This window comes from Furipterus horrens, unplaced genomic scaffold, assembly GCF_987537825.1.
Source record: "Furipterus horrens unplaced genomic scaffold, mFurHor1.1.pri manual_scaffold_4, whole genome shotgun sequence".
In the NCBI taxonomy this organism is placed as follows: Eukaryota; Metazoa; Chordata; class Mammalia; order Chiroptera; family Furipteridae; genus Furipterus; species Furipterus horrens.
This window is the reverse complement of record NW_028327174.1, coordinates 50,153,491-50,167,669: the sequence shown is the minus strand read 5'-3', so window position 1 is coordinate 50,167,669 and position 14,179 is coordinate 50,153,491. Positions and strand designations below refer to the sequence as shown.

The 14,179-nt window shown below is 36.2% G+C and overlaps 1 protein-coding gene across 4 annotated transcripts in view; it reads right to left on the bottom strand.

Annotated features, from left to right (window-relative positions):
- SPATS2 (spermatogenesis associated serine rich 2) overlaps positions 1-14,179 on the bottom strand; it is a 112,384-nt gene that overhangs the window by 16,548 nt on the left and 81,657 nt on the right. For all 4 annotated transcript variants that reach the window (XM_090273117.1, XM_090273116.1, XM_090273115.1 and 1 more), the window contains exons 6-8: positions 10,910-11,168; positions 9,543-9,707; positions 6,174-6,309 (exon numbers count right to left, since the gene is read on the bottom strand). In XM_090273117.1, coding sequence (XP_090129243.1) covers positions 6,174-6,309; positions 9,543-9,707; positions 10,910-11,168 — 560 coding nt within the window. The remainder of the gene's footprint in view (positions 1-6,173; positions 6,310-9,542; positions 9,708-10,909; positions 11,169-14,179) is intronic.

Below are 14,179 nucleotides of genomic sequence, written 5' to 3'. Positions count from 1 at the left end.
GGAAATACAATTCTGGCAATTCCACAGCCAATGATTGCAAGCGATAATACTCTAAGCCACTCAATAATGTTCTTAGAAAACATATGCATTTGATTTTATTTGCTGAAAACCTAAAACCTATTTATTCTAATTCCAGTAGCCAACCAAAGCAGAAATTCAAGCAAAGCCAATGCAAATACCTTCATTTCTCTGAAAAGACTTCCCTCTTCACATAATAAAACAACCAAAAAAAAGAGCATTGTCATAGTTTTTATTAGCAGAGAATTAATGATGCTTCATGTGTTTTCTAAAATTCCACAGTCTCCACCCTGGTCTTACTTGAGCATGTCACACACATCTGGGCTCAAAATAAAAACAAAAATCCCAGTTAGATGGCCAAGTCATCATACAGAGCTGAAGAGCTGGGGTAAAATGAATTGAAAAAACTAACTTATTAAATCAAATTTGGATCTTATGAAAATTTTGATGGGTTCCTCTTTGTCAGGAGTCTTTTACAAAGCATGTGCGCATGTGATTTCATATTTCAAGAGTCTAAAGTAGATTTTAAGAAGTTGGAATGTGAACATAAGCTGTTCTTGTGGGACATTCAATGAATAACCTTTCTTTCCGTTCTCTTCCCGGGGCCAGAGACAATTTAATTCTGAAGTAATACTAGAGACCATATGACTTGATAACATTTTATGATAAACCTAGGAAAAAAGAACCAGCACCAACCTAGCTTACCAAGGAGTTTATTGTTCAACCTACTAATTGGTAAGGAAAACTGGTTAGAGTTAAGCCACATAGCAAGTGGCTGACAACATCCTCACTTGAAACTGTGATCTATTTTTTTGAATCCTCTCTCTGGAATTATCATAGCCATTGAAAAATAAAGGCAAACAGACACCTGATAAGACACAGAAAAAGGAAGCACAGTATAGTAGAAAAGTGTCACTTAACACCAACTATGACTTTGGGCAAAGTATTTTTTTTCTGTGCCCATCTTTTCTCACCTCTAAAATGAGTTTAACCCTGGGAGGTGTGGCTCAGTAGATTGAGTGCTGGCCTGAGAACCAAAGGGTCGCTGATTCGATTCCCAGTCAGGGCACATGCCTGGGTTATGGGCCAGGTCCCCGGTTGAGGGTGTGTGAGAGGCAACCACACACTGAGTTTCTTTCCCCCTCTTTCTCCCTCCCTTCCCCTCTAAAAAATAAATAAATAAAATATTTTAAAAATAAATAAATAAATTGAGTTTAATACTACAAGTAATAGTGTTATATACAGTGGAAATATTGTGCATAAAAGCTTCTGGCATACATTAATAGCTCAATAAATGGCAGCAGCAGTTCTAATTTTCTGTACTAATCTTGATTTCTCAGTTTCAGAATACTATTTAGTAAAATGCCTTCATAATAACTCTGATAAATCATTATACATTGCAGCTCCATTGTCTAAAAATTCTTTTTTTAAGTATATTTTATTGATTATATTGTTTAGAAATTCTTAAATAAGCACATACAGATAATAACACAGTGCAGGCAGTTATACAGATGTGAATCTAAGATAACTAAGTGAAAAGAATGCATTATAAAATTACAGTCTCACTATGATTAAACTATTAAAATTATGTATGCAGATAGATAAGGGGCACAAGGGAATAGAAAAAATTATGTGTTAAGGTGGTAGAGTTATATGACTTTCATTTCTATTTTTAAAAATCTGTTGTTACAATTATGGGAAATACAGTAAAAAATAAGAAGGAATAGTGGGACCTTTAAAAAAAGAAAAACAGATTCAGATTCTTTCATAAAATGCTCTCATTCTACCTCAGTCTCTGACTTTATCCCCCACAACTTTCTAGTATATGTTGTCCCTTAACTCTAGCTACACTGTGTAGAGTCCCTACATGTCCCTCCTATCCCTCTGCTTATATCATATTGCCTAAATGCAGTATTCTATCCCCATTCTTTCTGTCAATGTAAATTCCATGCTTCTTTCAAAGCTGGATAATGATTCATTTCCTCCAAGAAATCTTTTCTAATTAACTCCATTCCAAAGTGAACTTTCCCACAGGAAAGGTATCTTCATACCTTTCCCACAACTAAGATCTGACCTGAAGAATATCTGAATCACACATGACTCCAAGTTGTGACTTAAGAAATGTAATTTAAGATTGTCTGAATTACAAAATTTAAAAAACGATGAATATTTGGGTGAAATATTCTTTCTTATAGTTTTATTTTTGAACTAAAAATAAATACTTATAAAGGTTTCCATAGGCTCAGTCAAAAACTCAGTCTTCCTTGTCAACTCTGTTCCATAACTAAATTCCTTAGTCCCTAAATTCTCCTACAGTGGGGTTTCTCTGTTATATAACTTTTAAGCTGAGGAGGAAATAACATATATGACACATACCAACAATCCCCAGCCTTCTTCCCAAGCTTTAGTGGGGAAATGAGCCATCAATGATGGATGGGGGGAAAATCATACGGTTACTGGGAGTCAGAATGCACAGATTCAAATACTGAGTCCGCAACTTAAGATGTTATGTTAGGCAAATCATTTAAGATTCAAATCCCCATTTTTTAAAAAAGGTTTTATTTATTTTTAGAGAGAGGGGACGGGAGGGACAAAGAGGGAGAGAAACATCTATGTGAGAGAGAAACATTGATTGGTTGCCTCTCCCATACCCGCAACCGGGTACCTGGCCCACAACTCAAGCATGTACCCTGACTAGGAACTGAACTGGTGACCTTTTGGTTTGAGGAACAATACCCAACCTGCTGAGCCACACCGTCAAGGCTCAAATCCCTTTTAATGGTAAAAGAAATTTAATGGTAAAGTAGAATGAAAAATTCCTATATATTAGATAATATGATTGAACATGTTTGGCAAAATGTAAAGTAATTTTCATATGTTATTAGTTATTTTCAGAAATGGTTAAAGAGTTAATTTTTTAAAATTTATCTTATTTTTTTAAAGAGTTAAATTATTTAATCAATGAACACTGAGATCCTGGAGCTAAGTACTAGTAGAAAGAAGGCATTAATGCCCTAAACATAAAAAAACTAAAGATAATTTAAAATTATAGAATGATATATATATTTTTTATAATACATTAGCCCGTTCCTTTATTTCTATGCTTTTCTGAAATTTTTGGAAATGCTCTGGTTCATAAAATGATTCCAAATATCTATATAAACTTTAAATTTAAGGATCTGAAAGCCTTTGTTAAGACTACTGGTAGCTTAATATAAGAAGAAAAGAGAAGCGCAAATAAAAGTAAGTAACTTTCCTAAAGACAATGCGAAATCAGCTAGAAGTTTTCTCAAAAAAAAATATGTTATTAAATTTTGATTTTTACCTGGATTTATTTCTTGTAATGTCCTTTTGTTTTTTCTTAAGTGTATTTTATTGATTATGCTGTCAACAGTTGTCCCAATCAAAACCTTAAGCACAGACTTATATTGACTTTATGTGCTGTATAATCTCAAATTTCTTGACAGTCCTTTTTTCTTACATGTTTTCTGCTTTTGTAAGTATCTTCTGACTTTTAATAAAGTACGAATTTTATTTAAAAGGTAGGCTGAGTATGTATCCTATTTGTATTTTTCACCAACACATATGACAGCCATGCAAAGTAGTTCATATATTCCAGCTCCATGTTCCACTCCATATCTCACTCCTTAATAGCCTTAAACTGAAGTCAACTAATAGCTCCAACAATGTCAGGATAACTTTATTAATAAATAAGAAAAGTAAACTTCAGTTCAGAGATGATTATTACTGAATCATCAATATGAACAGATTATTAAGTGTTATATGCTAGAGGGCTTCGAACTTTACCTTCCCTGCATATGCAGGTATGTGTCAGTTTTCATTTGGCCTTAAAGTGAAAGCAGTTATCAGTATAATTCCCCTAGAGCCCTGTCAGGGGTAATGTAATCTTACTGTTGCAAATTTGTTAGAACCCTTTGCCTTTCTTTTACACTATAACTAACACCAAAAAAATGGCTTCCTAAGTGACATTAACTCCAAGCTCTGGTTTGGTGCCAGATGGAGTTAGCTCACTTGCCAATTGTCTTGAAATAACAACTACAAGGGATGTTGAAATAAGGTAGTTTAAAAACCCAATCAGCCAGAGAGAAGGGTTTTATACCAGCAGGAAAGGACAGGTAATCTCTTTCCTCAAGTTAAATTGACGTGGTTTTCTCTGTCTGCTAATCAATCCTAAATACACAGTTCCCAGGCAGGAAACCATTTCATTTGTCATTTATTGAAGGAGGCTCCCTCTGGCTGGGTTCCAAGTCAACAGGAACTCACAAATCTCTCTCCCGGAACTGTGTTTCCTGCTTCAAGCTGGTTCTGAATGGAATCAGATCCTGTGGCTAAGTAACCAATCAACTAAACAATCATGGAGACCAGAGTCTTATCAAGACAAAGTTGTGATGACCTACTTTTAGCACTTTATTCTTTTCCAAATGAGCCAACAATATCTGATATGCTCATAATCCAGGGCAAAGGGCATAATGCTTCCTCACAGAGGTGCATAAAGAGAAGAAATCAGTTACCTAGAAAAATTTCCACAAGTTAGAACTTAATTTAAGGTAATTTTGGAAGAATTAGTTCAATTTAGGTAAGTACAGGATATAGGAGAGCACATTAGGCGGGGAAAGTGGACGACGAAGTGTGAATGTTGTTGTTGAAACACTAGGTGATCTGGCTGGAGCAAAAATGTTTGTTGAATAAAAAACCAAAATAGAAAATATGACATTAAGTTTTTAGCTATAAGAGTAAAATCTGAAAGGGGAAACTCGGGATTCAGGACAAAGCATGGGTAGACTAGTACATGAGTTATCTATCCTAAAAGTACTTTGGTTATAATGGTTCAATGGACGATTCTACAATCTGCAAATGATAAACACGGGGGTAACTTTTTGGAGGCTTTATTCTCCATCGATGTTAATTCACTCCCCTTCAATTCCAGAGAACAGGAAGACTGAGGCTACCCATACTCCTCTTGTCTGCTGTGGCATAAAGTAACCAGACTAAGTTTGTGAACAGAGACACAGTTGAATATGACCTAAGAAAACATGACAAGCAAGAAAACAGATGGTTGGGAGGAAGGGTGGTATATAGGTTCTCTTTATTTATGAATACTTCCTCTCATTTTTTAGAGATCCAGGCAAGTTTTATAAATAAGCAGAGCAGACAGTCCTCTATCCCAAAACTGCTTTTCTTCCATCATTTTATTTAATTTGTTCCTTATGTCTTTTCTAGTTTCAAAAGAGCTTCTTATAAAAATGCAAATGCTTCCCAGAAAGGAGTTATGGTTTAAACATCAATTAACACCTAGTATCTAATAATCAAAACAGCTTTGGCATTCTAGAAAAACATAATGTATCCCCCCCAAATTCTATAATCAAATACATTTGAAGAACATCATACTATAGCTCCCTCTTGCAGATTCACAACGCACATTAACATTTTAAAGGCACTAGAAGTCCAGTAATAAAATTTTTGTTAGAAGTATTTTCAAACCCCTTTAACTACCAAACCATATTTCCCCTACAGAATACATATTAATATATTTTAAGGTATGAGTATCTTTAGGACACAGTTTGAAAAACACAAAATTATAAAATGACAACAAACTCACAACTATCAACAACTGAATCTAAAAAACAAAAACAAAAACAAACTAAGCAAATGGCTAGGGCAGGAGCAGAGTCATGGATATGGAGACCATATGGAAAGTTGTCAGCAGGGAGAGGGAAGGGGGAGAATGATGTACAGGGATTCAGAAGCGTAATTGGTGGGTGCAGAATAGACAGAGGGATGTTAAGAATAGTGGGGGAGGTGGAAAAGCCAAAGAACTTACATGCACAAAACTCATGTCATCGATTACAGATCCCTAAAATAAGAATGCATGATCTACTCTATAATTATTTGTTCCTTCCCAAACAATATTAACCTCAGGCCCATTTCTAGAGCATTAGGAGTTCTTTGTCCCACTCATTTCCACACTGTGACCAAAAGAAGTAGGACAAAGCAGAAAGCCAAATCTATCACAAGATTTTTAAATCTCTCTCCACTATGTAAAGTAGTTAGGAGTAAGGAAGTAAACATTTTGGTGAATGGCTGACCATCTTTATAAATGATCATTTTTGCTACTGATATCAAATGCAACTTACCAGCTCTGCAATTCAGCAAAAGCTTGTTTCATTTTCTTAATGGAAGCATCCATCTCTTCTTTCACTATAACTCGATACCGTGCCAGAGACACTGTGCAGCGCTGGAGGTCTTTCACAGATTTTTCAATGTTGGAACCTTGGGAAAAACCCCAAAGATTAAGTTTATAAAGCATACGTAACTTGAAAGATGGATCTGAGCACCTAAGCATGTAAAGTAACAAATGTGTGGACTAAGAATGTTTCCTAAAGGGCCACCCTCTTCAACAAAAAAAGAATGTTTTCATAGATTTAAAAAAGTAATAAGTATCCTGGCCAATATGGAGTAATAGGAATTTAATTTACCCTCCTGTCTTATACAACTAAACACACACACCACACACACAGAGCATCTGAAACAATGGTTTTGAGACAGTGGATAATAGGCAATACTTATTCTCTGAGAAAACAGAAATGAAAGAAATGAGGTCTATGATTGCCCCAAGAGAGTTTCCAGGCTGCAATGTAAAGAAGAGAGATCCTAAACTGAGCCAGGAAGTCTCCTTGAATTGAGGAGACAGTGTTGAGAACTCAGGGATGCCAAGGTTAGAATTCTCAAGGCAGAGTACTGAAGAGGAGAAAGCTACACGAAGATGAGAGCTGGACAGAGATCTACAGAGGGTTCTGCATGAGTGGGAGGAAACCACCCAAGCTGGGGAGAAGAACCATTGAAAAGATTCAGGTGAACAATCCCCAGAGTTCATTCAGGCCAGAAAGTTGTTTTTTTAATCCTCCTTTCGGAACATATCCATTTACTTTAGAGAGAGAGGAAGAAAGAGAGAGAGAGAGAGAAATCTACTGGCCGCCTCCTGTACGCACCCCAACCAGGGATCAAATCTCAAACCAGGCATGTGCCCTGACCGAGAATTGAACCTGCAATCCCACATTGTACGGGACAACACTCCAACCAAGCCACCCCACCAGGGCCAGGCCAGAATTCATTTTCACACCAGCCAGAGTGGGGCACTAGGTACAGCACTTGGAAATGCTCAGTAATGAGGCAAAATTAGCTCTAGAATAAAGGCAGCTCTAGTACCACCTAACAAAGCTTAAAAGCAAGTCTCCAACTGTTTCCAAATAACAATCCCAGAACAAATTACAAGAATATTTTTAAAAATACAAAAACATCTAGCAATCAAAAAAGCAAAACTTATATCTGGCATCTAATAAAAAATTACTAGACATATAAGAGGGAGAAAAATATGGCCCATAATGAAAAGTCAATTAACAGAAAGAGATGCAGAAATGACACAGATACAGAATCAAGCAGATAGGACAACAAAACAGCTAATATAATCAGATACTATATGTTCAAGAAGGCAGAAGAAAGCATTAGCATGTTAAGGAGAGACATGGAAGATATTTTAAAAGACCTCAACTGAACCTCTAGAAATGCAAAAAAACAATGTCTAAGATGAAAAATACATGAGGTGAGATTAACAGAAGGTTAGAAACAGTTAAAAAGAAGATTAATGAATTGGAAGACAGCAATTTTAGAAACCATCCAAAATGAAATGAAGTACAGAGAAAAATACTAAAAAAATCCTATATGAATAGATTTTAGAATATAATTCACAATGTAGACATTGCAATGTCACCAATGTCCAAGTTATATATATAATTGATAGCTGGAATCACAGACCTTAAAAGTTTATAATGTATCCAGGTATAGACTTTAATTTTATTTAAATTCTTCATATAAACTTGATTTCTTTTAAAATCTACCTGAAGGTTTTCAAGCCTTGTGCCTTTATTTTGTTTGAATATTCTCAGACTTGCTTTTCTGCACTAAGCTGAGGTTTGTGTTAGAAAGATGAAAAGAGAGAGCTTCACTAATTAAACTTAGCTCATGTGAAATAAATAATTGAATAAAGAATCACAGGTTACGAGTGTCTTTCATATTTCTGTGTTTCATTTGTTTAGTGGAGTGGACCACTACATGTAGATGTATGAATACTCAAAAGGGCTGTTACCTCTGTTTAATTATTGACTGATTATTTAAATGACTATTGTCAAATTTTTTAATTTAAAAAAAATATTTTAGTTATTTACTTTTAGAGAGAGGGGAATGGAGGGAGAAAGAAAGGAAGAGAAACATCAGTGTGTGAGATACACAATCGGTCACCTCTCGCATGCACCCAACTGGGGACCTGGCCCACAACCCAGACATGTGCCGTGACTGGGAATTGAACCTACGATCTTTGAGGCTGGCACTCACTCCATTGAGCCACACCAGCCAGAGTTATAGTTAAATTTAAAAAAAAAAAAAAAAGCTACTACTAGTCAATGTTAAGTACTTAAAAAATGATTTTGTTTAAAACGAGAATCTAACAGAGTTTAGTAAGAGCATGAAGTTGTGAAGACAAATGAAAAGATTTCTTTCAAATGTCACATCAGAGATGGCAGATGTTTTTACTGTTGTCCACCAGGAGATAAAAATGAAGGAAACAGCACAAAAATGTTGCAGTAGAGCAAATAAAAGAAACAGATTAATGGCAGCATAAAAGTCATCCTGGCAGTAGAGTTCAACTTTGATTCACAAAAAGAATCCCCACAAAAAGAATCCCCACTATTATAACAAGACTATATAGCATCTTTGCCCTGGCTGGTTTGGCTCAGTGGATTGAGCGTTGGCCTGCGAGCTAAGTGTCGCTGGTTCGATCTTCCAGTCAGGGCACATCAGAGAAGGAAAACTCTGACTCCAAAAAACCTCCGCTGCCTTGCGGCATACCTCTTCAGGGGAAAGGCTAAGGGAGTAAACCCCGACAGAAAATCCGGAGACGGACTCCCTAAGGCGGTTTGACGTTGTAGTCAACACCGGCAACTCCTGCGGCGCACCTGAAGCCAAGCTGTATTGACTCCGTCTTTCCCTTGGACCCTTCAGCTGCGAAGAGAGGGGGGGTCTGCTGCATGGGCAACAGCAGACCCTCCATATCACCCTGCCCAGGCTCTGTAGCTTCAGCTTCACTGGAGAGGACACTACAGCGTCATCGCAAGATGTCGATCCAACACGGGAGGAGACAGATACCGTGTCACTCCCGAGTCGGACTGCACAGCCATTCTCGGCGGTGCAGATAGACTCTTAAGAAGCTACACCATCGTCTCTCGAGACGGACGGCTGCCGATACGATATAGCATCTGAACTATTGTACTATTAGACTCCACTGTATACACAGTCAGGAAAAACTGAATAGTCACTGCCTAGAAAACTTGAGAAAGATTACCTACAGAACCTTCTCAGATCTTATCTATGGGAACAAAGAGGAAATTTGCCCTCCTTAGCCAAAACACATTTTTTTGTTCTCTTAAAGGTAGGCTAGGCCTCTGATTTACCTAGCTTTTTGTTGGTGGATAGTGGAACATCTTCCATGCCCAGATTTGAAAACTGAGGTCTTGTGAGAGATTTGCCAGCATTCCTATTTTGTTGAGAATTCTGAGTAGAGTGTATAGTCAAAGGCTTGACCTCAAAATTAGAGACACCATTTTCCAGCATGGATCCTGTCAAAGAAACAGGAAAGTGTTTTAGCAAGACTTAAGGGTAAATCAATCGAGCAGTCTAAGTGTACACAAAGAAAAAGGTAAAAATATTTTAGGCAATACAATGTTTCTTTCTTTTTTAAGTTTTTTTTTTTCAAAACTGTTTCTTAAATGGCTGTGAACAAATCAATTGAGCAGAATCAACTGAAAGAGGCTCTCTGACTTAGCCCTAGGCAGCATCCTAAATGAAGAAGTATGTATTAACCCATCTCTTGACAGGCTAGCTTGATCCTTGTACCTTGTTAGCTTCCTTGTAGCTCTAGGTACAAGGAAGTGAACAGATTCAACATCACCAACTTCTGATAGCTTCTATAAGTTCTGTTGAGGAAAAAAGAGCTTTACACTGTCCTTGGGAATGAAGAGTTTTAAAAGCTTTAGGGAGCATAAAGGGCAGAGTTAGAAAATGAGAAGAGAGCCAGCTTCTCCCCAAATTGAAGCCACTAGACTAGCTTAGGTTGGTTTGAGGTCACTTTAGGCATTATGTTTTTCTCTGTCTTTTTGTGTTGTGCACACTAATCAATAAAAGAACATATGGAAGTACAGCACAGTTCTTAAACTGCCATTACATTTATGAAGCCAGCAGCAATAAAGGGAAACTGGATTAACAAGTAATTTAAAAAATTATTTTAAAAGAGATACTCCCAATATCTTCCCAGTACTCATTTAATGGTTAATAAAACAAAAGGAAACATACAAAATATCTGAATTTATAACTAACACTAATCTTAACTTTGTTAGAAAACAAATGTGAGACTACAAAAACCAACAGTCTACTTCTCATAAAGTCAAGGGTTTACAGTTATTATACATTTCTCACTGTGTTGGATCTTAGAATAATAATATCAACATCAATTTATTATCATAATTTTCCTTAATAAGTATGCATTTTTTAAAAATCTTAAGGTCACCTTCTGTACTAAGTACTAAGGGACTATTAAATTATAAGACTTCCACAAGAATGCTTTAGATTAAAATTAAAATGAGACAATGGAAAATAATTATATTTTTCTAGGCTTTTGATAATTACAAAATGTGATGCTTTCACATGAGAAGTAACAAAAACTAAAAAGATACTAATTACATTTAATTTTATGGATTGCTTTCTCAACCAGGAAGCCCCTAGCTGAGAATGCAACTTTTTAAAGATCTGTTAATAAACTCACCTGTTCGGTCCAGCATATCTGGCATGGCAGACTCAGGATCCTCCGATTCTCTAGCATCTATTGAAAGTGTCTCCATACCTTCACTGAGGGAGTCCACAGACTCAGTTTCATTGTTGCCACCGTTAACATGGTAACCATTAACACCACCTTTTTCTGAAGGTGTGGACTGCTCCTCTTGAATGGAAACCAATTTACTGGAATCTGGGATACTGTTACTTGTGTCTGCTGCAGGCTTTGGTTTGCTTTTCTTCTTTTTGTTCTAATGGTTGTTAAAGATTTGAAAAAAAGAAAAGAAAGAGATAACACCCCCACCCCCCCATACCCAGAAAAGAACTCTAGTTACCCAAAGGCAACCAATGACACCAATTTCTCAAATGCTTTTCCAGAAATTGAACACAATTCTATATATGTTAAATTACTGACTAAAACAACTTTGTAAAATACTTTGGTTAAACTCAAACACATAAATGTAAGATATTTATGCATGGCAAAATCCACCATAAGCAAAATCAAAAGATTAAATTACAAAGTGTGAAAAAGTCTGTGCAACTTACTACAAAGAGCTAACTACATACAGAGCTCTAACAAAAGCAAACAAAACAATAACCCAATAGAAAAAAAATGGTATAGGACATATGCATATGGAATGAAATGCAACCTCAGTAATAAGAGACATAAATTAAAAATGCACTGCAGACAATTCTGGGAAGATGGCAGAGGAGAAAGCACTGGGAATCTATCACTCTACCCAGCCTACCTTAAATGGGTTCAGAACATTTACATTAGCCTACAGTTGGGCAAAGTCATCTAACACAGTGAATACAATGAAGAGTATCAGTTGTTTACCCTCATTGTCAGGTGGCTGACTGGGAGCTGCAGCTGCCCAGCATCATGTGAAAGTGTTGTACTACATATAGAAAGCCTGTGAAAAAGATCAAAATTCAAAGTATGGTTTCTACTGAAGGCTATTGCTTTCACACCACCCCAAAGTAAAAAAAAAAAAAAAAAAAAATCATAAGTCAAACCATTTTAAGTTGGGGTCCATCTGTACAACATACCAAAACTTATGGGCCCTGGCTAGTGTGGCTGAATAAATTGCGAACCAAGGGGTTGACTGTTCAATTCCCAGTCAGGGCAGATGCTGGGTTGCAGGCCAGGCCTCCAGGTGGGGGCATGTGAGAAGCAACCACACAGTCATGTTTCTCTCCCTCTCTTTCTCATTCCCTTCCCCTCTCTCTAAAAATAAATAAATAAATAAATAAATAAATCTTTTAAAAAAACTTACAGAATGCAGTGAAAGCAGTTAGAGGGGGAAACAAGAAAGAGCTCAAATTAGCAACCTAACTTTACAACTTAAGTAACTAGAAAATAACAAACAAAACCCAATGCTAGCAGGAGGAAGGAAATAAAGATTAGAGCAGAGATAAATGAAACAGAATAGAAAAGCAATAGAGGAAAATCAATGAAATCAAAAGCTAGTTCTTTGAAAAGATCAACATAACTGACAACCCTTTACCCAGGTGGACTAAGAAAAAAAGAGAGAAGATTCAAATTAATAAAATCAGAAATAAAAGTGAGGACATTACTACCAATTCTACAGAAATCAAAAGCCTTATGAGGATACTATGAAAAACTGTGTGCCAAAAAATTGAATAACCTTGATGAAATGGACAAATCCTAGAAACACAAAATATACCTAGACTAAATAATAAGAAATAGAAAATTGGAATAGACCTCAAATTAGTAAGGAGAATGAATCAGTAATCAAAAAATCTGCCAACAAAGAAAAGTCTCAGACCTAGTGGCTTCAACTGGTGAATTCTATCACACATTTACAGAAGAACTAATACCAATTCTTCTCAAACTTTTCCAAAAAATTGGAGAGAACACTTCCTATCATAAATCATTCTATGAGGCCAGCATTACCTTAATACCTAAGCCAGACAAAAACACTGTAAGAAAACTATAGATTAATCTGCCTTATAAACACTGAGGGAAAAAATCCTCGGTAAAGTACTACCAAACTGAATTCAGCAGCATATTAAAAGGATTATAGCCCTGACTGGTGTGGTTCAGTTGGTTGGGCGTCGTCCTGCCAAGTGAGGGTGGTTTGATTCCTGGTCAGGGCACATGCCTGGGTTGCAGGTCCATCCAGGGTTAGGTGTGGGCGAGAGGCAACGGATCAGTGTATCTCTCTCACATAGATGTTTCTCGTACTCTTATTCTCCCTCCCTTCCCCTCTCTCTAAAGATAAATAAATGAAGATCTTTAAAAATATTTTAAAATAAAATTAAAATAAAAGGATTATACACCATGGCCAAGTGGGATTCATTCCTGAAATGCCAGAATGGTTCAACATAAGAAAACTGATCGAAGTCCAACACCACACTAACAGAATGAAGGGTAAAAAGGAAACCACATCAGCTGATACAAAAAAATATTTGACAAAATTCAACATCCTCTGATAAAAACACTAAAAAAAAAAAACCCCCCAAAACACAAAAGAAACGTGGGAATAGAAGGAAATAACCTTAACATAATAAAAGCCACATACAAAAAACCTACAGTGAATAATGATGAAAGATTTAAAGCTTTTTCTCAAAGATCAGGAACAGGGCAAGGTTGTTCCCTCTGTCACTTCTATTCATCATAGTACTGAGAGTTCTAGCCAGGGCAAGTAGGCAAAAAGGAAGAAATAAAAGGTATCCAAATTAGAAAGAAATAAGTAAAATTATCTCTGTTTGTAGATGATATGATCTCATATGTAGAAGTCTTTAAAGATTCCACAAAAAACTGTTAAAACTAATAAATAAATTCAGTAAAGTAGCAGGATATAGTTAATACATATAAACCAGTTGCATTTCTATATATGAACAAACAATCTGAAACAGAAATTACAAAAACAATTCCATATAAAGCAGCATCAAAGAGAGTTAAAAATCTAAGGATGAAATTAACCAAGGAGGTAAAAAAAGACTTACATAATGAAAATCATAGAACACTGCTGATAGAAATTAATGACGACATAAATAGAAACATATTTCATGTTCATGGATTGGAAGACTTAATATTGTTAAAATGTCAATATTACCCACAGTGATCTACAGGTTCAATACAATCCCCATCAAAACTCCAATGACATTTTCTGCAGAAATAGGAAAACCTAATCTAAAGTTCATATGGAAACCTCAAGGGACCCCAAATGGCCAAAACAATCTCGGGGGGGAAAAAACTGGAGTACTCACACTCCCTGATTTCAAAACTTACTAC